The sequence below is a fragment of the Asterias rubens genome, chromosome 22 (assembly GCF_902459465.1).
Source record: "Asterias rubens chromosome 22, eAstRub1.3, whole genome shotgun sequence".
Lineage (NCBI taxonomy): Eukaryota > Metazoa > Echinodermata > Asteroidea > Forcipulatida > Asteriidae > Asterias > Asterias rubens.
The window spans coordinates 223413-247307 of record NC_047083.1 but is presented as its reverse complement, the minus strand read 5'-3'; the positions used below and the strand labels follow the sequence as shown (position 1 = coordinate 247307).

Sequence of the window (23895 nt, the reverse complement as noted above, 5' to 3'; positions counted from 1 at the left end):
ATAGATGGACAGTATAAGGAAACTCGCTCAATTCTAAAAAATATTAGATTAATATAATATGATTTAATGGTGATTTTGTTTAGTAAGGCCATGTACACAATGATAACACCTGCCCATAAACGGTGGTATTAAAAGGCACTGGACACGTTTGGTAATTACTCAAATACTTGCATAAAAGCTTACTTGGTAACGAACAACAGAGAGCTGTGGAAAAATACTGTGAGAAACAACTCCCTCGGAAGGCATTTAGTTTTTGAGAAAGAGGTTATTTCTCAACGGAATATTTGAATCTGAGAAAGACTTCAGTCCTGAATCATTTTATAATGCATTTGAAAGCACACTCATTGTGCAACAAGGGTGTGTTTTCTTTCATTATTCTCTTGCAATTTCGATGACGGTGACCAATTGAGCTTGATTTTTTGCATGTTTGTTGTTTCATACAGCAAGGGTTATTTTATGCACATATTGACATACACCAAGTGAGTATACTGGGCTTTAATAGTGGTTTTTAACTGTCTGGAAACCCTGCTGAAAGGAAATAGAATGACATCATGGGTTGACATTCCATAAATGTAAAGTGCACAATCAGACCTAGTCTTATATCTCATCTATCTCTACTCTTGTTGTCGTTGGTTTAAAACCGTTGGTTTAAAACCATGTTTAAACACTGAAGAAACAACCAGTGTACTTCAATAGCTGCTTCAATACCTCAGCAGCAGTGATACGTTTTATATTACTCACCCTCGTCGAGTAGGACCTAGACACCCTCGTTGAGTAGGACCTAGAGTTTATTCACACCAACCGTTATCATCAAGTGGCCTGAGGGTCTAAGAGGGATTTCCGATTATTTCAGGTTTTTTCTCCCCGTTTTACTCACCCGGAAAGACGTCATTGTAGTACATGGGTTTTATGATCATATTTTATTTTATTTAAACCACATTTAACAAGGTTGACCCATTAGGTGATCATTTGGAGCATAATTGTCGCTCAAACTATGAAAATATATAAAAAATACTAATAAAAAAGTCATGGCACAAAGAGCACCGAACAAAATCAATCGAATTTGTTTATAAATTCTGAAAATATTAAAGGTGGATCCAAATTTAAATCTCCTAATTTAAATCTCACCCACATGAAGAGGTTTTTACAAATAGTAAATATTGATGAAGAATTGTAATTCTGCTGGTATTCCAAAAACAATTAAATAAAAAAGAATTTTTGCAGGTATCGATGAACGAGTTGTCTTTGAGGAATATAGAAAAGTGAATTTCAGAATGTCATCTTTGAAAAGGCAAGGCTATTTTCATTGTGCAAAGGGCACTTCAGTTGGAAACTCTTAGAGTCAATGGGAAACTTTTGAAGGGGCACCAAGGTGCAGTGGAGGCACTGAGTGGAGGTCATGGTCTCTGTCTCTGTGATGCCAGGCCTGTGAGTGATTGATTTGAAGATGCTTTGTATCCACGGAAAATGTTTTGTCCAGTACTTTTGCAAAGTAGAATATTTAGACTGAATGTGTTTTGATCTGAAGCCCCCCCCCCCCCAATTCAGGATCATGTTGGATTAGTGGTTTCTTTCCCTACCTTTGACCTCTGTGGACCTCGGTTCGGAATCCCACCTCAATCGAGAGCCTTGCGTGTGGATTGGGTTTTCAGTCCCTACCTGATTGCGTGGGTTTCCCCCATTGGGGTTTGCCTCCCACATCAAAAACTCAGCTTTTTTTCTAATTCCATCATCATCCTGTTATTGGTGCTAACGCTGTCAAATGTGTTATCGAAATACATAAATAAATAGATACTGTAAATACATAAATAAATTCAGCCACTGACCAGCCACTCTTCCTCAACCAAGGACCAATTCCCCACTGACCACTACCCTCTCCTTGACCAACTAGCACTGCTGACCATCACCCATTCCTCACCTCTACTCATTCTTCATCGTCAAAATCTTCTCACCCCCTTCTCAATCATTTAGCACCCTTCATCCCTGATGTGAGTGTCCTCCATCACTAACATTCCTATAACCACGTTCCCATATTAACGCTTCTTATAACAACGTTCCTTATAACCACGATCTTATAACCGCATTATTTTTGTCACACTTTCCTGTCATTGATTTCTCTCGGTAATCAAATTAACTTCGTTTTCTGAGACTCTCTTCAGCTTAAGAACAGAAGATGAAAACAACATATTCAATTTCTTAGCCAGAAAACAAATCAATATGAGGTGAAGACGGAGATTGAATCATGCAAATGGTTACCATGGCTACGCATCAATCGTTGACAGGTTGAATGGCTCAATTAGAGTTCCTTGCTCTGTATTGTTGTGGTTGCTAGGGGTCTTATTGTACACTTAGTAATAGAGTTATGCTATCTTGTGGTTCAGCTTATGCTGTCGATACTTCTTGTTCTAGTTTTTAAAAACTCTCAAATTCTTGATTTGGTTACCGAAATATCAGAACTAAAATTAATTTACTGGCAACGGCATACATCAAGCCTTCTGTCTTCAGTTTCTTCCTTAAATATTCAGGCTTGATAACTTCCAGACTTTAATCTGATTTGAATTTTTCTTGGAGCTGCTTTGGTGAATGAAGAGCTGTTTTTATCTTCTAATATATTTACGTTCTTGTTTGTTGATCTACTTCTCTTGTTATTGTGCTGAGGATACCTCTCCCCGAAGGTCCTTAAAGGGTTGAATTCACGGGGTTAATTCAAGCCGCCCTTTCATCCTCCTAAAATTTAGATTATACAGGCTGGATATTCTTCCAACTAAAGTCGGATTTCTAATTTTGTTGCCCTTGGAAAATTCTGAAATATTGTGATTAAACAGCCAGATATATCTATCAAAGCCTATGTTGTGGTAGGTTTAGCCCTTCTTTTCAATCACTGATGCTTCCACTTATTTTCCATGATTCTAACATCATGCTTGATAGTTTCAGGCATTTTATTTGGAATAACTGTGACACTGTTATACCTGAATATTAAAAGACTTAGTTCTTGTGGTTGTAAAGCGCCTTGGCTTCTGATGTAGGTTTATAAAAAGTAATTTTGCGATGATGACCATGGGGAAATTTCCCATAATGCATCAGATACGAATAAGCATCATCCCTAGTGGGTTTGTACATGGTACGTTAGACAATTATAACAAGCAACCACACTGGACTGTTGCTCTTGTTCAATTAAGCAAAAATGGCACAACCGTTTCTTTCATTATACACAGGTGGTTGCCATGGTAATTGGCATATAGATTCTGTTGTCCTCTCGCAGCATTGTTAAGTGGTGTGTGGAGACGCAAGCCTCATTACTCAAGATGAAAAATGAAGCGGTAAATTTTCAGGAAAAGTTAGTTAGGCGTAGTTTGCGGTAAATAGGTCGTGTAGGTTCAATGTTGATCAAGTGATATTCAAGGCGTAAACAAAAACACGAGTATAACACTAAGTTTTTGTCAAAGGAAATTTCTTTGTGCCTCACTATCACCTCATTATAGTTATTGATTAATTTGCAAGTTGATTAATTCTTTTCTTTTTGGCAGTTTGTGGTAGTTTCCTCCTTCATTGAAACTGTGTAATATTGTAGAACACAGTTAGACAATAGATTTAGCTCCTATTGTTTACTTTCTATGGGTGTGACAGTGTGAACATGATATAAAAGGGAACCTTCCTTTGTGGATATCTAATTAATAAGAAAATGTCAAAGTAACAGTTAAGGAGGGAAATTAAATTACTGTTCTCCACGAAGAAACTACCTGGAGACATTTTCTAGTTAATATCAGACAGTTTTAAATAGCAGTTCATCATTGGTGTCCTTCCCTGGTTCAACAAAATATAACAACCTGTTGTAGGGTAATGTCTTAATAATAATGCCTCATTAGTTGAATTTTTTAAAACATGAATTGAAAGCACCAAATAGTTTAAGAATGTTTCATCACAACTGAAATGAAAAAGCAATGTCCTGGAATTTGAGTGCATTTCTTTTCAAAGCAGTGGCATTACAACATTGTTTGGCTGTTTTGTTCATTTGGATGACTGATTTTCAACAAACAAATACATTATTGTGGTACAACGGTGAGACTCATTTGATTTAAAGGGTATATCTTTCTTACTTACTCCAAAAATTAATGACCATAAAACTAACTTTGTAAGAAGCACTGCAGCTGTTGATGTTTTTATAACATTTTGAGAAACAATCCCTTTTAAGGGATGTGGTTTTAGAGAAAGGGATTTACAAAAATTTAATCTGAGAACATTTCTTGCACAAAATGTTTCTCAGTTTGTGTATTCCCATTGCAGATTATACGTATGTCCTGGACATTTATAACCACTTGAGATTTTCGACAACATCTCAAAAACGCTACCATCTTTTGAAATGAAATTTTCAAACATGTTAGTTTTAGTATATATTCAACAATTTATTAAATAGGATTACAAAAATTAAACTGTTGTAAAAACCAAAGGTATACATTTCCTTTAGTATATTGTGCTCATCAGGCCTTGCAATAACCCACAGCATCCACAGCAATTGCCGCGGTGGCCTGTGCTTTTGTTGTAGTGCCCTTTGGAATGTTCAAATACACATTTATATTTTCCTCATCGAAGTGCCCCTTACCAATGTAAAATTGCTCCGTCCTTTAAGAGCAAAGTTCAAGGCCTGGTGCTACTCCATTGTATTTTGCCAACGTGGTCGTTATTGGTCGCATGGTCTTATCGTACCATCGTCATTCTGTATAACAGCCAGTTATCATGTATTCATCATTAATTTTCAACTTGATGTTTACTAAGACCAAACTATCATCGATGTTTGCAAACATGATGTTGAGGTTGGGTCGCTAAGTGCAGTGGAGGGATCACCTACAATTAAAACAGTTTTGTACACAAAAAAAACTGTAGGAGTGGGATTTTTTTAGGCTTAGTGTTTTTCAACACCAACACTACTCAAAAGAGATACTCACATGGTGTAACCGCAAACCTCTCTTAGATACTTCCACCTTGCAAAGAATCAAATATCATGTCAAAATTTATGATTGAAAAGCAACAGAGTCGTAAACAAAATTATTTATAAATTATGCAATACATTTTTTAAAGAAATGTTGACTATTTCACTTCATAGAAGTTGGGGTTGTTTGGTTTGTTGAGAATCTTTGTTTTTATTTGTATTTGTTTATTTTTCTTTTAATCGTGGCATATGTTATTTTCTTACTCAAAATGTTCCTTCAATGATGTACTTAGTTTCTCGGGCCAACATCATCGAAAGGCTTTTAAATAAACTACTCTACGAAGATAAAAAACACTTGGTAAACAAACGAAGGTAGAGTACCAGTCAAACTTACTTGAAGCTAGGAGACTTTCCATTAGGTTACTAGTGAATGATGTAGTCACGATGCACTGGACAATTTTACATGTGGATGGATTTCACAATTTGAAACAAATTACTGGTAAAAGCTTCGGAGAAGGACAACATGTTTCTTGATGCAATCTCCGATAGTACTTGATGGAAATTTGCATTGAGAAAGTCTAGAAGAGTAATTTGTTCTCACCTAAAGATGTCTTGCTTAGAAGATGTCTTTGAAGGAAGAGGAGTAGCTAAAAGCTTCACGAGGATCAACCATGTGAAGGAAATCTCTTTTGAAGAAAACGTTGATTCTGAGAAGAATTGTGATCAAACTGAGTCTTGATGGTCCAGATCATCTCATCTTCGTTCTTCTCAGAACCATCTTCTCCCTAAAAGGAGCCAGGCAAGATTCTTAACGATTGCCTCCATGCCCCCTGCTCATTGTCTCAGTGACCTTAAAATGCTCCAGTAGGCGTGCCTTTTACCAAGGAGAAAATGCATTGGTGCCCTTGCCCTTTCAGAAACGAAGCATACAAACACCTTTCAAAGTTTCATGTTTTAGTTAAGGCCAGGGGTGCGTTTTTGGTCGTAACCAATAGCGGACCTGGAATAACATGTACACGCGGGCCACGGAGGCCACGGAGGCCACGGAGGCCATGGTGCCCCTTTAAGTATTGGAGTAAATTTCAAATCATCATGTATTGTGAACATAAATGAAGAGAAATTGTCACAAGAATACTTTGATTCTTAAGAAGACACTCATTCATAAGATTCTTAAGAAGACACTCATTCATAAGATTCCTATTGGTACTGAAGGCCTCCTTGTACACGTTTTGTTTTTTGATACTTTTCTTAATTTCGGCATATGCCTCTACCTTTTTTTATTCTTTATTTCCAACTCTCTGTGAATGTGTTTTTGTATGTGTTTTTAATCCCGAAAAATAATAGTAATAATAACAATTCCGATGTTCATAACAAACAGCTACAAATTGTGTAACATTACTATTATTATCATTTTATGGAAGAATGTCTTAAAAGATTGCAGTAAACAGCGCCTGAATCTAGTATCTACTCCTAGATTGGACAGACTTAAAGTCTCTGCTCTGCGGACAACCCTTCTGAGACTCCAAATTGTCTCTGTTTGTAGCTTCTTGGGCAGCCAGAAATCCTAATAAACAAAGACATCATGCTGGGAAACATCAATTTAGAAGATGGAGTTTTCTAAGACTTTAAATTTGAGGGAAATCCTGGATATAAGTAAGGTTGTGAAAGTACTTGACCCTTATTTTGATGGCTTCATTGGTCTCTTAGTCTAAATCCAAGACAGAGGGATTTGTCTGACCAGCCAGAGACATGATTGGTATAATTCCTTGTGGTAATCTTGGAGACGATTGGAGCAGGTTGAAAAGAAAGAGAAGTCTGACAAACTTCTTGTAGCAAAATATAAGATTCAGAACTATAGCCTGATTATATATTTTATTTACTTATTCGATTATAGTTATTGAGTTATTTGTTTATTATTGATTGATTTATTTGTATTTATTTATTTATTTATTTATTTATTTATTTATTTATTTTATTACGTTTCGTTTATCATTAAATTTTGTTAGTTAAACAAAACATTGAGAATAACAAACTGGCTATTTTGATAAATAAAAATAAATAATAGGCATTTGTAATTTATCAAATTAATCATAAGAGATGTTTAAGGTGCAGGGAAGCAGAGATAATGTAAACAAAACAACACCTTTAGTGTAAAAGATTTTTATTTTTCAAGCAAACTTGAAAGAATTGTTTACTGAAAGTCCTACTTGTATTGTTCAAAAAAATGTCATTCAAAAGATTGAATCATTGAAAAGAGTTATTTTAAGAGTCCACTTCACTTGGAGAGATGTTTACATTGTGTGCATTAAAAGAATTGGATTTTAACAGTCCTTCATTTAATTGTTCAAAAATAAGATTGGGCTGCGTTGATTGGTTGTATTACTCACAGTGACTTATTCCCAATACTCCAGGCGTAATTAATCCTTTAATCCTTCCCCTTTGTCAGAAACACTTCATGACTCAGACATCCCTAGTTACCTTGATCCCTTGGTTTAACTTTTCACACTTTTCCAAGGTAATCCCTTTTTCTAATCATACCCAATGAGCCTTGACCCTACGATGCCCTTCGTTCGATTCTACAACTTCATTGTTGAGGCATATTTGTCAAAGCAGTTCAGTGACCAACAGTTAGGACCAGATTCTGTTAGAACTCAAAAGATCTACTGGAAGTAGGTCGAGCTGCAATTTGCATGTTTTTGTTTGCACTTGGCAGGGACTGAACATGTACACCCAGTATGTGGTTTGAATGGTGTGTCGTAGATGTGGGTGTGTCTTCGTTCTTGTAGCTCTCTCACTTTTGGTCTGCTATTGTCGCCCGGCATTTTTGTCTGGTGGGTTTGTAAAGAAGGCGTTGACCATAAATTGAGCTGTTAAATTCCGTTGTATCATGGTTCTTACGTGTAGTTCACAGAGTTGTGGTAAGTTTTTATTATCATTTCATGAAGTGTTTTTATCTTCAACTTGTTTTTGCTAATCATTGTGTAGTGTTAGCCATAGGGGTGTCTGGTTGTCTTTTGGACACCATGTTTTATCTGTCATTTACATATGTACCAGTAACTGTATTCGGACACCCAGTTTTTTAAGTTTCCAGCAAATGTGTACACCTTTTCACAAAATCCTGCCTAAAACCTTGATTTTATCGTTATAATAAAGCAGTCTTCGCTCTAGTTTGATGTCTAAAGTTACTTTGTTGTATCATCTGTGATTGTAGTGCTGATTTTGATGTTGCACAGTCAAATTGAATTTATGAAATTTACATAAAATTTGTGGTGATATATTTTTGATAATTATTTTATTCTATATAAAACAACATTACCCATAGTGTTGTTTAAAAAAAGAACATTTATATAAAAATTGTTTTATTGATTTATTCAGTTAAATATTTGTGTGTTCATTCTTTATATATTTTGTATAGTAGCCTATATGTTTTATTGAAGTCTATTTTATTTTATTTATTTACTTGTTTATGATGTTTATTTTATTGTTTATACATATAATTTTCTTTACTTTATAATATTTTGTAGGAGGTTAGTGAATGTATTAGGGTAGAATCAGTATTGGGTAGCTAGTCCGTGACATGGCTACCATATGTCACAGACTGGTACTCTTTTTTTCTGTTGAAAAACTTTGCAGTTCACTGCATTTTCATTTCTTTATTCTTTCTTTATAACTTTGTATAACTTTTTTATTGACAAAATGCCTGTTGATTATTTCTTAGGATGGGTGACTGGGGGTAGCAAGATGGGTTGAATGGGACGGGGGGTAGCAATAGTGAGTGGGAGCTAGAGCTTAACATGGCTATGTACATGGCACGCACTGGTACTCTTTTCTAGTTGACTTGTTGCGGATCGCTGCATTTTCATTTAAAAAGCAAATCTTTCCTAGCATTAGCATAACAGGAATAATTATTTAATTGCGTAGAAGCCATGAAATACCTTAGACTAGTGGGATTTAAACTGCTTAAGTGCAAAGCCGCGATGTCACTATGATGTAACTGTGGAAATTTCTTTGTTTTCATTATTTTTTTTTTTCTTGTGAAGTCCAGATTTTTGCAATATGTGGAGTAGTGTATCCCTTGATGGATCCTAAATATTTACCTTGATGCGTATTGCAATTTCATATTCAGTGGTGTGTGATCTCGTCTTGACTTTGTGCACAGGATGTGTGATCAGCAGAAGGATAGATTTATAGAGTAAAGACCCGGTTACACAGGCCTCGATAATGATAACGAAAACGAGAATGCAAACAATTATGCATGCCCTCGATTGGTTGATTGAACGTGAGTGTATTCTGCGTGGAGCAATTCAACCAATAAAATGCGTTCTCTTTGCATCGTTATATTATTGTGTAGTGTGACTTGACCTTAACTGGTCCCTTAGATTCTTCTTTGATCTTGTAACATGTCTTCTGGAAAAATGCACACAGTAAGGTTACCTCAGAAGGGATTTGTGTCTGAAGTGATGATTCTTTGGGATAGAGGTTGATTGGGAATGAGGATGGGGATTTGTCTTAACAACTGGTTCTAATTGCTGTGATGTCATTTAACCTTCGAGAAAGACTCTGCTGGGATCGAAATGTCAAGCCACTGATTATTATTTGGGATAGAGGTTGATTGGGTATGAGAATGAGGGACCGTCATCCCAACTCTGTTTCTTGTTTGAATTGATGTCAGGAAACTTGATGTGACAGAAGGAAAGTCAGTCTGGAAATCACTGGATAACCTTAGTGCAGTTTTAATTGCTAAGCGTGGGCCGTTGAAATAGTCGTCTAATGTGCCTGGTACCCTGTGGAGTTGACCGGTACCCTTGGGATATATTTTATACAAGTCATCGTTTATTGCACAAACTGTGGTGAAACTAGGTCAGACAGGGTGAATAGATATAGAATTAAAGACGTGTATAAATGATAGGATGTATAATGATTGATGTATCACTGTCTGTAGTCTATTCAAACCAGGTTTGTTCCCGACTGTACCTCGCGTTTTTATTTGCCAAGGTTTTTTTGGGAGGGCAAGGTCATTTTCAATTTCCGAATTGGATGTTTTTAAGGGCACCAAGGCAAAGAGTAGGGCAAGGAATGCCTCCATGGCCTTTGTTTTATTTCAGACCTGCAGTGAGACCGTTTTTGTTTTTTGTTTTTTGTTTATTTTATAATTTGTGATTTAAGGGACAAGGTTCAGCCATTCATTTTATTTTTGATGAATATTCATGAAAGGGCCAAGACAGAAGTTTCAACCATTCAGAGTTAACTTAAAACATGAACTAGTTTAAGTTGATAGATTATGCAAAAAAGTGAAATTTTCACAGCTTTGCTGTGCAATTTTTGTAAAATGTGATCTAAGACAAAAAATAAAGTTTAAAAGGAAATGTCAATTGTTGCTTCGTATGGAGGTAGTTTTGTTCTTGTTATGAAAATGAAATCTGAATTATTCAGTACTTTATGTTGTAAATAATTTAAGAAGCTTTCAAAATAGTATCAAGTTTGAAGGCTCGATGCTTTACGGAAAGATTGTATTGTCATGAAGAGTTCTTTTCTCATTAATTGATCGTCTAATCACACTGGCTAATTCCAGTCAGATTAATTATTCATTATATTCAAGGTCTTATAGTCATTTATTCGAAGCAATGAAGCATGCTCATTTAGTCCGCATAAATGCATGATTAATGATGGTATATTTAGCGTTAATAAATGCTGGGATAACCATGGGAACGGTTTGAAAGAAGACTAGAGACTGTTGCCAGGGTTACATTTTTAGAAATCAAATGACATTTTCTTCAGAAGCAAATCTGTCACTGGTGTAATATCGGTGACTGGTGACCGATACAATAAGTAAATCATCAATTCAGAAATGTGTGATGTGAAAAGTCTGTAAACCACTACAATTCTAACACCAAGGATAAATATAAATATAAAAAAATAAAAAAAAAAGTGTTAGACCTTTTTCTTTACAATCACATAGTATCATGTAACGGTTAACACAGTGCTGTGGCCAATATGAAGCCAATCAAACCACATACACTGCCCTCTTCTCTTTTTGATAAGTGCACTGTGTTCTTTTAAAGGCATTACACAACACACTGGATCATCAGTTTTATGTCCCATCCGAAGGATGTCGCAATGATGCATGAGTGTCTTGGAATAAGTGTCATGACCAGGACTCGAACCCACTCTCTGCTGAACAGAAACATCAGAGGTTGAGTCTGGTCTTATCCACCTGGCCACAACACATATTTTTAGTTTTTAATGTCTTCATAATCAAACTTCTAGATATTAAAGATGTTTTTCTTTCTTTTCTTGTTGTTTTCTTGTACAGGTAGCGAGCACCAGAATGGTACAATAACTGCTCTGGCAACAAGTAGTGACGTACTACAGAAACCAATGTCAACACAACAATCCCCCTCGCCGATGCAACCACCAGTACCTCAAAACTCATGCTGTTTAGTATGTGGCGATAAATCATCAGGTTTTCATTATGGTGTGTTAGCTTGTGAAGGGTGTAAGGTAAGTCTAAGGGCAGGTCCGAAAAGACAGCTATACAGCTTCGGCTGCGGCTATATTTACGTGTCATTGTGCGTTGAAGTATAGAATGTCTTTAGCAGCAACCTTAGCAGCAGCCATAGCTGTAGCCGCCAATAATATTAGACAAAAACATTCTGAAGAAAACGTTCTAAAGAAAACATTCTGAAGACCATGTTGGAATTTAGCCTGCTGCAGCCAAACACCCACAAATTATGTTCCAGAATGCCCCCACAGCTCTGAAAAATCCTGTGGAGAACCCTCTTTATGGTACTTTTTAAGTCTTAGGATTAGTTTAAGATATCAAATGTAAATTGTGGGTTATTTTGAAAAACTTTATTTCAGAGGACAGTCGGAGCATGGTCGGAGCACACTGATTGAAACGTCAAGCAAAAAAATCAGCTCTTCTCATTCAGAGCCACCACTACTCACAAAAGATATTTCTTACGTGTAGTCACAGCAAACCTTTTTACTTAACTGTATAATTTCTATCTTAATTTCAGGGCTTTTTTAGAAGGAGCAGCAAGCGTGACAAAGAATACACATGTCGCCATGGCAACGGGCATTGTACAATTGGGAGAATGAATAGAAATCGCTGTCAACATTGCCGCTTCAAGAAATGTCTGGCTGTCGGAATGTCAAGAGAAGGTAACTGTAAGAGTAAGCCCTTTTATTTTCTCCCTGTTTTTTTGGTTGTTTTTGTCCTTCATTTTTTTGTGGTGTTGAACTATTTTTGTCCCGTCCCGTAATCAACTGGCCAATTTCATAAAGCTTGTCAGCAGATGTTTTGTGCTTATGGAGTGACCCTTAGCACAGTTTCTATTTCATTAACACAAAGTCAAGAGACATGCTTACTTGCCACTAGACTTGTGGTCAAGCCATTAATGTCGTGATAGCGTAATACACTCAGTAGCTAGCTCTTAGCGATTAAAGACTGCCCTCGCGAGATCACTGCTCTCGCGTGAGGTTGCTGGCTTACCAGTGGTTCTGTTATAGGCAGATGAATGATGTCAGTGATGGCAAATCTGCTTGACCATTTATGAAATGCACTTAAGCACCAAATTTTGCTTAGCAGTAAGCAGCTTTAAGAAACTGGGCAGGGAACAATTATTCATATAGTAAGCATAGTTATGTTTCATATGTATCATTTGTGTTTCACATACACCCTGTGTGTTTCAAATACGATCATCATTTATTACACGAAGCTTATCTGACCATCTTAATTCTACTTACTTCTGCCAATAAACATTGACCATAATTGGCTGATATCCAAACTTCATGGATACTCAATATTTTTTTAAAGCAAAATTCATTTGCTTTGTCATACCAGTCCAATTTTTGTTGCACAATCGTAAAGATTTGTTTTCTTCATATTTCCCCTAGCTGTTCGATATGGTCGAGTCCCACAGAGGACAAAGGTCAAAGGTTCCGGTGCCACATCCAATCGGAAGAAGAGTACAGACTCCGAGTACGGAGCCAGCGACGGCGACGACATTCCACATTTGCCTCAACCACCGATCAACGGACAGACTTATGATCTATCAACGATTCCGCCTAGTGGAGATTCGTTAAGACTCAAACAAGCCGAGATGTATGATTTAGTTAGTACAGTGTCTTACGCATTCCGTATGACATGTATGTACACACAGAACAACACACCTTACCTCAGAGATTTCACTTTCACTCAGGTAAGAAAACAGTTTCTTAAAGAAGAGAAGGAGTGGGGGGGGGTCTAAGAAGCAGGCATGCAACTTTACAGCTGATCAGCTGATTTCCTCTCTGTTCAAAACAGTGCCATAAAAAACTTTAAAACATTAGGCAGAAGTTAAGTGTGATTGACCTTTTCCTCTTAATTTTGCAATCGGAAAGTTGCATGTCTTTGCAACAAAGTCAGATTTTCTTTTAGAATTGAATCAAATAAACCAAAAGGGAAACTGACTGGCTTTACTTTAAATAATTTAGGGTTGAACACAGACAACCCGACTTGAGCGGGATTTGAACATGAACTCTGGCTTATCATACTCACACTCTACCAACTGAGCTAGCCCTAAGTTGGCTAGATAGCTTACTTGGGGGAGCGCCAGTATGTTAATCCTTTTCAAATCCCACTCTAGTAAATTTTACTTCTTCAACCCCACATCATTGTTGTTATTGTCGATGAAAAGTATTATTGCTATGTTTTTAAAGATCTGAGATAATTTTGTGTGTTATTTGTACGATTTTTAAATTGAGATTTGCATTTCTTTGATTGTATTCACATTCTTATTTGAACTATTCTCTTATATTTTCCTATAATGTTCTTTATCAGCTTTGATTTCAACATTATTACCTTTCTTATGTTTTCATTTTATATTATCTTTATATCTTTTTATCACATTGCATTTCATGTTGTGTTGTTTGCTATTGAAATTTGTCAAATTATTTCCTTCCAAATCTCCTTGGAATTTGACGGCATAGTTTTTATTATGCTGCTTTCCAGGTTGTATCGTAAACTTGGGTTAAACAGTCGTTATAGGTTGAATGGCTTCTGACTGACTGGCACCTTGAAGAAAGTTATTAACCAATGTGCATGTTAGTCCAGAGGTTCAAGTCCTGCTCTAGCAAATGTTTCATTTTTCAACCACAAATTACATTTTTGGGATATTTCTGATAATGTTATTGACAATCCACTTTTATTTGTTGTTGATTGATTTTTAATTGTGATTGTTTATGAAATATGAATTGTTCTGAACCAGTTCCTTCCTTGTTCTGATTGTTTTTTTATTGATGATGTTAGGCTTCATTGATATATATCCAAACAGGAAATATTGTCAAGCTGATCTAATTGGCTTTGACACAATGACTTTATTTCCTTGTAACAATGTTCTATTTAGTAAGATATATAATGTCTTTATTTTGTAACTGTCTGTTTTATATTACATGGTTATTGAAATGGAATCTGGGGTTTTGTTCTTTTCAATTCATTTCATTTCAACACATTGGGTTCTTCCCATTGTGGGTCGATACGTGCTAAAGGCCAAACGTCAACAATTTGTGTCTTGACTGCCCCACAGTTTTGACAAATCCTGGGGAGAGCCCAGATCTGTCTTTGAACTGTAATAGCTTTAGACATTTGCTCATTTCTGACTATGTGTGTAACGTCATTTGTTAGGAATTTTATTTATTTATTTTTCTTACTTAATGACTATATCTTCTTCTTATAGAGATCATTTTTAGAGTAACCGTATCAATACCCTTTACATTTCTTAGGAAGCATTTGGTATGAACTTTCTTACTTACTTTGCCTCTTCATCTAATCATTCAGATTAACTGCCACTTTTCTTTCATAATATAGATCTGTGTTTTAATTTTAACATCTGTTGGCATTTGCTCATTTCTTTGTCTGTAACTTTTGTTAGGATATGAAATTATTTCACTTTCTTACTAAATAATATCTATACTTTACTAGTTCTTACAGAGTGTATTTTACAAACACCTTATCAATGCTCTTTACATTTGTTAGGGTATGAAGTTGTTTCTCTTTCTTACTTTCTTACCTCTCATCTCATCTTTCAGGATAACTGCCAGCTTTCTTCAAGCAACAATGATGGGATGGATCTGATCGGCCGACGGACGTGGCTCCAGCTCGCTGAGCTTCTCGACCAGGCAGTCAGCGGACAAGTAGAATTTGCCAAAGCTATTCCTGGATTCCGTAATCTATCTCAAGATGACCAGCTTCTACTTCTCAAAGCTAGTTTCTTTGAGTTGTGGGTTATACGAGTCTCACCACTCGTTATGGCTATGAGTCCAACGAACGGAGCTTTGCATGGTATGGGTGCCCAGGCAACTCCACTAACCAGTCCATCGGGAGGCTCGGTGCTATGGCAACAACTTTGTCAGTTACTATCTAGAGATCTGTTTGGGATGATGTCTACGTTTGCTCATGAGTTAAATCAGTTGTTTCTTTTAGAGACTGAAGTTTCGTTGTTTGCTTCTTCTCTTTTGACTGCAAGAGGTTAGTTTCTGTTTTGGGTTTTAACTTTAAGTTTAGTTTTCTCTAAAACATGATAAAGAATTTTTTAATCTACGCTCTTTCTGCAGTAAGAGTTTTTAACTTGTTACCCTCCTTAAAACTTAAGCATATTTCCCAAGCCGGCAGGGTCAAACGCTAAGACTTTCAAGTTTTAATTTCTTCTTTTTGAAATGTCTTTGACAGATATACCAGGTCTGGCCAACCCGACCCTTGTTGCAGAGTTACAAGACCAGCTGTTTGAAGCACTTCGTATCCAGGTGGAAGGGAACCACCCTCCTAGCAACCCGCCCTTCATCAGCACTCTGGTGAACAAGGTTCACGTCTTGAGGCGTATTGGAGCTATGCATCGTGACTATGTTATGGGATGCGTGCAACGTTGGCCTGATCTGTGTTCCAGTCTACCCGCCCTCTATGCTGAGATGATGGATATAAGTATGCAGTAAAATGTTGCAGAGGTGGGATTGGAAGGTGGCAGGAGTAGGATCAGTATTTTTGCAAAGTTAATGTCATTGGATTGAGGGAGCAGAGTCAATTATAATAAATCTGGCTTTTAAAATCTAAGTAACACTGTATCTGATTGGTGGGGAATAGTGTGTAATCTTGTAACAAGAGCTGTGATTGGACAATGTTGTTTAAACTTGTTGTGATTTGTCAGTTGTCTTGGAGGTTACGTAATTGAACTCGATAAAAAAATCAATAACAATAAAGTGTTGAATCGATGTAGTAGGTCTGTGTGTCTCACAAACTTATAATAGCCAGGCTGTGTGATTGGTTGTGAGTGTGTTAAGTAACATTTTTCAGCCAATCAGAATAAATGGTATAACTTTGCTCTCTGCTGGGAAAGATTTGCAAGAAGCGGTAAAAGTGTAAACATAGAGTGTGTTGACTTGTTAGCGCCAACTGAATTCCGGCTTCGACCATTGTGATTATTTTCGCAATGTTATCCGTCCGCACTTGGAGATTTTTGTGCACGGATTAAACAAAAATATACAAATTACGGCAGGGATTTTATTCTTTATGGATCAGATTAATAATTGATGTTTATTGTGTGAAAATAATTGAGAGATTAGAGACTAAGAATTGCACATTGTTATAGTAAAATATAAACTTGTATGTAGCTTTTTATGTAGAAAATAGCGTTGTTGTCACCTGAGGTGTTCTGTGTATAATATAGCAGCTATCATGGTCTGATTCCTAGACTACTACACTTAGTAGAACATTAGAAGTCATTAGGCACCAGAGCTTCTGAAAAACACATTTTATTTTTTACAAGTAAATTTATGTCCGGGAAAAGATCTGGAGTAGACAATAATTCAACAGATTTTCATTTTGATTTGACTGATATTTTCATGGAATTTGTGAAGTATTTCTAGGTGTTTCAAGTCAGTATTTTGGTTAACTGTGACGGCTGTGATGGGGTCTGTACTCGGCCTCCTTACCATAGGCACCGAACCGAGCCACACCAATACCTCTCGTCACTGACACCTGGAAGGGTAACACTAAAAATCAACGCTGCCAATGCGCACACCAACAACTTTTGAACGTTTGTAGGGTGCTAAGTATGTACGTGTCAAAATGCAATTACTTGAAACAAATAAATCATGGTTCTCCACGATCACCTTAAACTACATACAGTTTGACATATCACAAGTTGAAAGAAGAATGAGAGGGGACCAGTTGGTTTATGACTTGATGCCTCTTTTGATTTTGCACCTTGGGTACGTCTCTAACAGAGATTGGATCCACCACAAGATGAAATAATTCACAGATTTCATCACAACATCTTATCTTATTGCAGATGATTATTCAAAGTAGAAATGGGCATTAATGAAAAATACATTCAATTGCATTTTAATCGCACTCAGCTTGCAAGCTTTTTTAGTAGCTGTAGAGAGCATTTCATCTTTTCTTTTGTTTTGTTTTGGGTTTTTATTTTTTCTTCATTTCAAATCTTTGTAAATTGTTTTCTTTCACCCCGAACCTCTATAAGTTTTCTGAAATATTGTCTCAGATTTGCATGATTATTTTTCTACTCCTGTTCGATAAGTTGATAGGACACCTAGTACAAACTAAGGTTTATTTTTTTTTTGCTTGAAATATTTTAGGCTAAGGCTTTTGAAATTAAATGAAATTAAAGAGCAGCACCTTTTATTATGACAACAACATCAAGAATACTCATTTGTTATCAAAAACATTTTAGTTTTTTAGCGTTGTTTTTCAAAGAGGTTTTTGAAAGATTTTGTTTGAAGGATAATAATTCCTTGACTTAAAATAAATTTAAAGATATGTTTATTCATATCATGCCACACACACAAATAATTTTTATCTTAAATGAAAATTATGAAAAACAGAATTCATTTTTTTTTTCATCGAAAACAAAATTATGTCTGAAATAGCAAAGGTTTAATGTTGTCAAAAGTGTTTAGTTTATTCACATTTTAGTTTTTGAGAGTTTTTCATGTCTTTCTTTACAAGCTTAAAAAGCTACTATTGAAATTGAGTGTCATAATTTGCCAGAACACCCATACTTTTGTTGATATGTGCCATGTTTTCTGTGCCAAACATAAAATCTTTTGCCCAGTTCGTTAAAATCAAGGAATATTTAATATTCATCAGTCCAAAAATGTAGTTTGATTTTTAAAACCTTTAGGTTTGGAGGATCACTTGGGCTGAAAGGGAAACAATTTCTTACAAAATTTGGAGTATTTTTTTTTAAGGAAAGATTAGTGTCCAGAATATTTCAAAGTGGTTCAAATTATGAGTTTTTTGAGGTTTGATTTGATAGTTTGTTGATTTTCCCAAAACATCACTTAAAAGTTTGTAGGGTATTTACTGATAAACCATGCTTTTCCGACAGTGTGATCCTCTTGCAACACTTTGTTAAATCGTCTTTAATAATCATTCCAGAATACTTTCCCCATCTCGTGAGTTCTTCTCAACGCATTTCATTCCAAACTTAATTTTCAACTATTGTCTTAAGTTACCCATGAAGATTTCAATACTAATGTAACTCGTAAAACTCTATGCATTTTAAAATAATATGGTGTGCATTTGTTTTACTTTCGGTTCTTTTCTTTTTCATTTCTGTTTATTATCCTCTACTTTGGTCATGAAAGACTCACCCATTTTGTGACTTATTTGCAAAACATTACAAACAAATATTTCTTAAGTTTGGCAAGCTTCTACAATATAAGAGTGAAATAATGATTGGGTTTTATATTATGTTGTAGATACGTTTGGTTTGGTTTTTCTTGACGGGGCGTGGATGTTTTTGGTAGGGGTTACTTATGGTTCTTGAAGGACCTTTTTGAATGGTTAAAGGAGATGAATTCTTAAATAAAGCAAGCTTGCTTTCTTGTGTAGTATGTTAACTCGGTCTGACTAAGTGGAATGTTGCTTCGTCAGGCGCTTTTACCAGTATGCTGAAATAGGGGAAAGTAGAATGCAGTTACCTTGCATAATAGTAAGGGGGTTTCTCTGTCTGTAGGTTTAATAAACAATCAGTCAGTTTTATATTATGGTTGCCATAGAAATAAGCCATATAATGCATTAAGATTGTGTTTCTAAGGAGGTCAATTCACGAGAGGGTCACTTCAAATAATATTGTGAGAATATTTCAATATGATTGTGGTGAAAGATCAACTTTTCTGTTTCAAAGTAGAGAAAGTTCAAACGGGCCAGGAGGCAGACAACAGTTTCTGATCTTAAAAATTATAATTTCAAAAATGTAGTTTCAAATTATGGTCCAATAAATATCAGAAATGTTAGGAACAACAAGAACCTAACAAAACAAAATAATGAATTTTCAATATTCATGTATATTTTTTTCTTTTCTTTTTTCTCAAAATTTGTTACGTCAATAGAAGACTTTTGAGACGCTGGCGGCAGCAGACATAGCGATCCTTTGTTGCTGCTCTGAGCGTGCTCAGTATTGGGTGTGCGCAGACCTACAAGCACGCAATACTGTGAAAAAGCAATTGGGCGTGCGCAGACCTACAAGTACGCAATACTGTGAAAAAGCAATTGGGCGTGCGCAGACCTACAAGCACGCAATACTGTGAAAAAGCAATTGGGCGTGCGCAGACCTACAAGCACGCAATACTGTGAAAAAGCACTGTCTAACAGTCTCCCATTTGTCTTTCATATTGAACGTTAGTTACTAAGATCAGAAACCGTTGGCGTTTGTCCTTATGTAAAATGAAATACATAACAATTGTGACGTAAAATAACGGTGAAATTTTACAGATGGTTTCATCTGTAGAAACAAGCCAATATTTTTCAAACTTTTTCTTGAGTTTGAATCTTTTTCTAACGCTAATTTTTTTTATTTGTATAAAACAAGCATTGCTACCTCATAATGCACGGCATTACAATTGCAGTCAAATTTCTCTCTTAGTTTTTTTTATAAAACACAACTTTCTGCAAATTATTTCTTCTACCTCTATAGCCACACCCCTCTTTGTCACAAGATGCTTTACAATCAATCAGGGAAATGCATACATTAAGCCTCAGCTATTGAGAATGACTGTATTATTAAGTGGCTGGCCTTTTGACCAATTACAATTGGCATTAGTTAATTAATGCAATATTCATGCATTATTTTAACAGTGAAGTCATTCATCTCAGGGTTTGATCAACAATAACAGTTCAGTTGATTGGTTGAAAGTAACACATGAATCACTGACCAACCAATCAAATTAGTTTTTTCAAAGAATTTGTTATTCAGTCAAATTTTTATTTTTATTTTTAATTTCTTTTTTGCTCACAAACCAATTTTACAATTTACTAAATTTTGACAAAGGTTGACAAACAGGTTACCAACAATATTTTATCAGATAATGTGTTTTTAGACAATGACAATAAGGCTGGAGTGTAAAATGAGCTGGTGCTTTTCATTTAAATCATTTGGTCATCTTGATCTGTACAGGAAAGCCTGGGAACTATGCATTTAAAATCTAAGAAGAAAAAAACCTTGGAGTGAGGCATGTAGTAAATGCTTTAATGTCACTGGTCCCCTTCTGAAAGCGTTGGTAACCCTGTTTCTGTCACACCTGCAATATGAATATAAACCTATCTTTTCTTCTTTGTTTTTTCAATTTCATGAAACCTAACAACTCATATGCATTATTATTATTATGAACTCATCATTCAAACTTCTAACAGTTGAAGTAAGAGTAAATCAAGTAATTTTTCTTATATATTTCATTACTTCATATCAATCATCAAAATATTACCATGGAAACTGTTAAGAATCTTAAGTAGTATTTGAATGTTTGCGTGGTTGGAATACAATCTAGTGATGTTTGTGGAAATACCATGACTTGTACTTCTGAAAACAACCAGTGGTTCAACAACTTGACGTTTTGATTTTAAGTCGTGATCGTCTTTAGGAAAAGAAGATCATTTTTCTCCTGAAGCTGATCAGAGCTTACTGATCAAAACATTGAGTTGTTAAACCAGTGGATTGCTATTTAGGGTGAGTTATTTATAAATGGCTTCTCCACAAACCACTCGATGTTTGAGAATCCTCCTTGTTTATGTTGGTTTATCAGTACTTTAAATGTGCCTTATTTCACTGGAAAATTTGTTCAATTTGCAATTGCCAACTTATTTTCATGAAATGTTTTCAATAATACTATTTGTACAATTAATGTTGTTTTGCCAAATTAAACCACCCCTTTTTAAAATGGAATAATCAAAGATCCCTTAACCAATCAAAATCCCTGAAGGTAACTGTTTTGTAAAGAAAGACATGACAGGCTTGTTGAGATGAAATCACTTTCTTTTAGCCAATCAAAGTTCTCCTTAAATGTGTCACCCATTCTGAAGGAAACAGTCGCTCTATTGTATCAATAGATTTGTTTACTGATTAATGATTTAGTTCTAGACTGACATTTTTAAAACCATCTTGCCAAAACAGATTTTAATATCCCACCAGGTTATTAAACCTCCAAATATTTGTTTTACCTAATTCTTGTTTGCGTTAAAACAAAAATAATCTATCTGTAGTTCCAAAATATCATGTTTGAACAAAATCTGTAAGTCACAAAAAATGTGAAGTTGCCTGCAAAAACAAATAGTTTTTAATTAACACTGGGAAAGGGATTTTAGTCTTGATGATCTTCTTTTTAAGTCCCTTATAAACATCCCTTTCCTATAAACTTTTTGAGATATTTTTTAACATACAACTCTGCCAAATTGTTTTTTGTGTCAACTATATATTGCCATGGTTACATTACAACAATGTTTATTATAGTTGATAGGAAACCATTGAAAAATGTCTTGGTTTGATAATGATTTTTCTTTCATGACGTAATAAAAATTATGATTTGTTTAGGAAGTAGATGGTGTGTTTAGGATAAAGGTGAATTGTTCAAACAATAGTGTTTGTTGTTTTCTTAGATATTTGAGATTCGTTTATTTTTGTTCAAAAGAACGGTACTTTGTTTCAGCAATTCTAAGGAATGATTTCCCTATCTGCGAGGGTGATATGCTGATAGGGTGATATGCTGATGAAGTCATACACCTTTGAGGGTAATGGACATACTCAAAATGATAACAAAGAAATAATGAACGAGTTAAATTTACTGTTTAAATAGCATGATGTTGTTGGTTGTGTAAGGAAAGGTACCTTTGTAAATATTGAAGTAACAAACTGCTTTAATTAAAATGTCATAAAAATGTCATTAAAAAAAAAATAAGGAGAAAAAAAGAAGAAAAAAAAACTTTGATATAGCCTCGTTAAACAGAGAGCAATGCATGCTGGGTATTGGTTTCCACATAATATTTTATAGCAATCTATTTGGTAAATGCTTGCTGTAAGTCTCAGGGGTTAGGAAGCCGATTACCCATAATGCTCTTTGAGGTCAGAGGTCAATAGTGACTTGTTGAATATTAATGAGATACCTTAAGTGGTACGATTTGTGTACAAAATATCTTTTTGTAATTTTGTGCATATCTGTTATTTGTTTTTTCTTCTTTTTTGGTGTGTATGTAAAATAAATGTAAAGTAGAGAGTTTGGCGTTCCCATTATAAGGTTAATGGGGAAGGGGGGGTTACTATTGTGAACTTTGCATCCTGTTTTAATGATGTCTGGAAGCGTTAATCAGGCCAAGTTGTTTAACATATGTCTTGAAAATGAAGACGAGTTAAAAATAGATTCTAGTGGCTTGGTCCAGCCTTTTGTTTTTATGTGAGTGTGGAAAAGAAAATATGCAAATTTGGTAAAAGTTGATGTTTAAAAATGTTCTGCAAGAAGTCCTGTAAACCAGCCACTGTCTCTGAATATGCAAATCAATAAATGTGTGGGTGAGTGCTGTTGATTGGTCAAGTTGTTAAAATGATATGAATATTGATATATGCAGATTTGGTGTCATCAGTGGATAATACATTTATCTAATTAGCTTACTCATGATGTCACAACTTTGGGTTGCTCAGTGCATCACATTTGTATGGTTGTTAATTAATATTAATTTATGCAAATTGTGATTTCCATCACATTTGTCTGATGTTAATGAATATTAATTTATGCAAACTGTGATTGCCTTTAGTCTTAAGTGTGATCTGACAAATTTACTACCTCAATTGAATCAGTCATTGTCACTAAACCCAGGTTATAATTTTAACCAATCAGTTTGGTTTACTTAAACTGGTTTAATGTACAGTATAACCATGGAGTTACATATAAGAACTAGAGGGCACAGTGGCTTAATTACGCGGCCCAGCATGCGAGCATGCGGCCATTTTGTAAGTTGAGCAAACAACATCGCATTGAGTGTATTTATCACCGACGTGTAGGCCTACTTCATTTTCAACGGGCGTACAACGTTTATCTCACAAAATGACGCGCGTGTCTCCTTGCGGTCCCGTCGCGTTTGTGCCAAGACATCATTGGTACATCGTCTGGTTCTTATATATAACTCTATGAATATAACCAGTTATCTCAAAATGGTTAACACAGTATGCAGAATTTAACCAGTTTAAAGAACAAATCAGTTTAAATAAACTGTTAATAAAACCAGGGTTTATTCTTTCTTTGCACTGCCCAGTTTCTTCCACTTTGCAAAAAGAGTAAAAAAATGTACAGTTTTTAAACCGTAAATTGAAAGCACACTAAATTGAGAAAGTGTCTCTCAGGGCATGTTTTGTTATGAATAGATGTAGAATCAGTGAACAAACTAGATTAAATTTACTTATACATTTATCAGAGTTTTTTTCTCTACAAAAAAGATAATTTCATATTGTATACTTGTAAGATATTCTTAATAAAACTACTGTAGGAATGGAGTCCCTTTATGTTCGTTCGCTGAAGTTGGGTTGATTACTCGACGATAATGATTTAGGAATGTAGAAGTAGGCAAAGCAAAATATGACAATACATCAAATAAAATTGGAACTATATTAAAACATATGATGTGTTTTATTTGTCGTCATTTTTAA

The 23895-nt window shown here is 35.3% G+C and overlaps 1 protein-coding gene across 3 annotated transcripts; it reads left to right on the top strand.

The window, feature by feature from the left end:
• The first annotated feature begins 7780 nt into the window (after nt 1-7780).
• LOC117305135 (ecdysone-induced protein 78C-like) lies at nt 7781-23864 on the top strand. Of its 3 annotated transcripts, none has more exons than XM_033789911.1 (6): nt 7781-7845; nt 11241-11428; nt 11947-12091; nt 12827-13131; nt 14999-15437; nt 15639-23864. In XM_033789911.1, the coding sequence occupies exons 1-6, from the start codon at nt 7815-7817 to the stop codon at nt 15896-15898; spliced, it is 1368 nt and encodes a 455-aa protein (XP_033645802.1). In that variant the 5' UTR covers nt 7781-7814; the 3' UTR covers nt 15899-23864. The 3 variants fall into 3 exon arrangements, with proteins under 3 accessions (XP_033645802.1, XP_033645801.1, XP_033645799.1); XM_033789910.1 differs by having other exon boundaries at nt 11947-12097; XM_033789908.1 differs by having other exon boundaries at nt 11947-12103.
• The last annotated feature ends 31 nt before the right edge of the window (nt 23865-23895 follow it).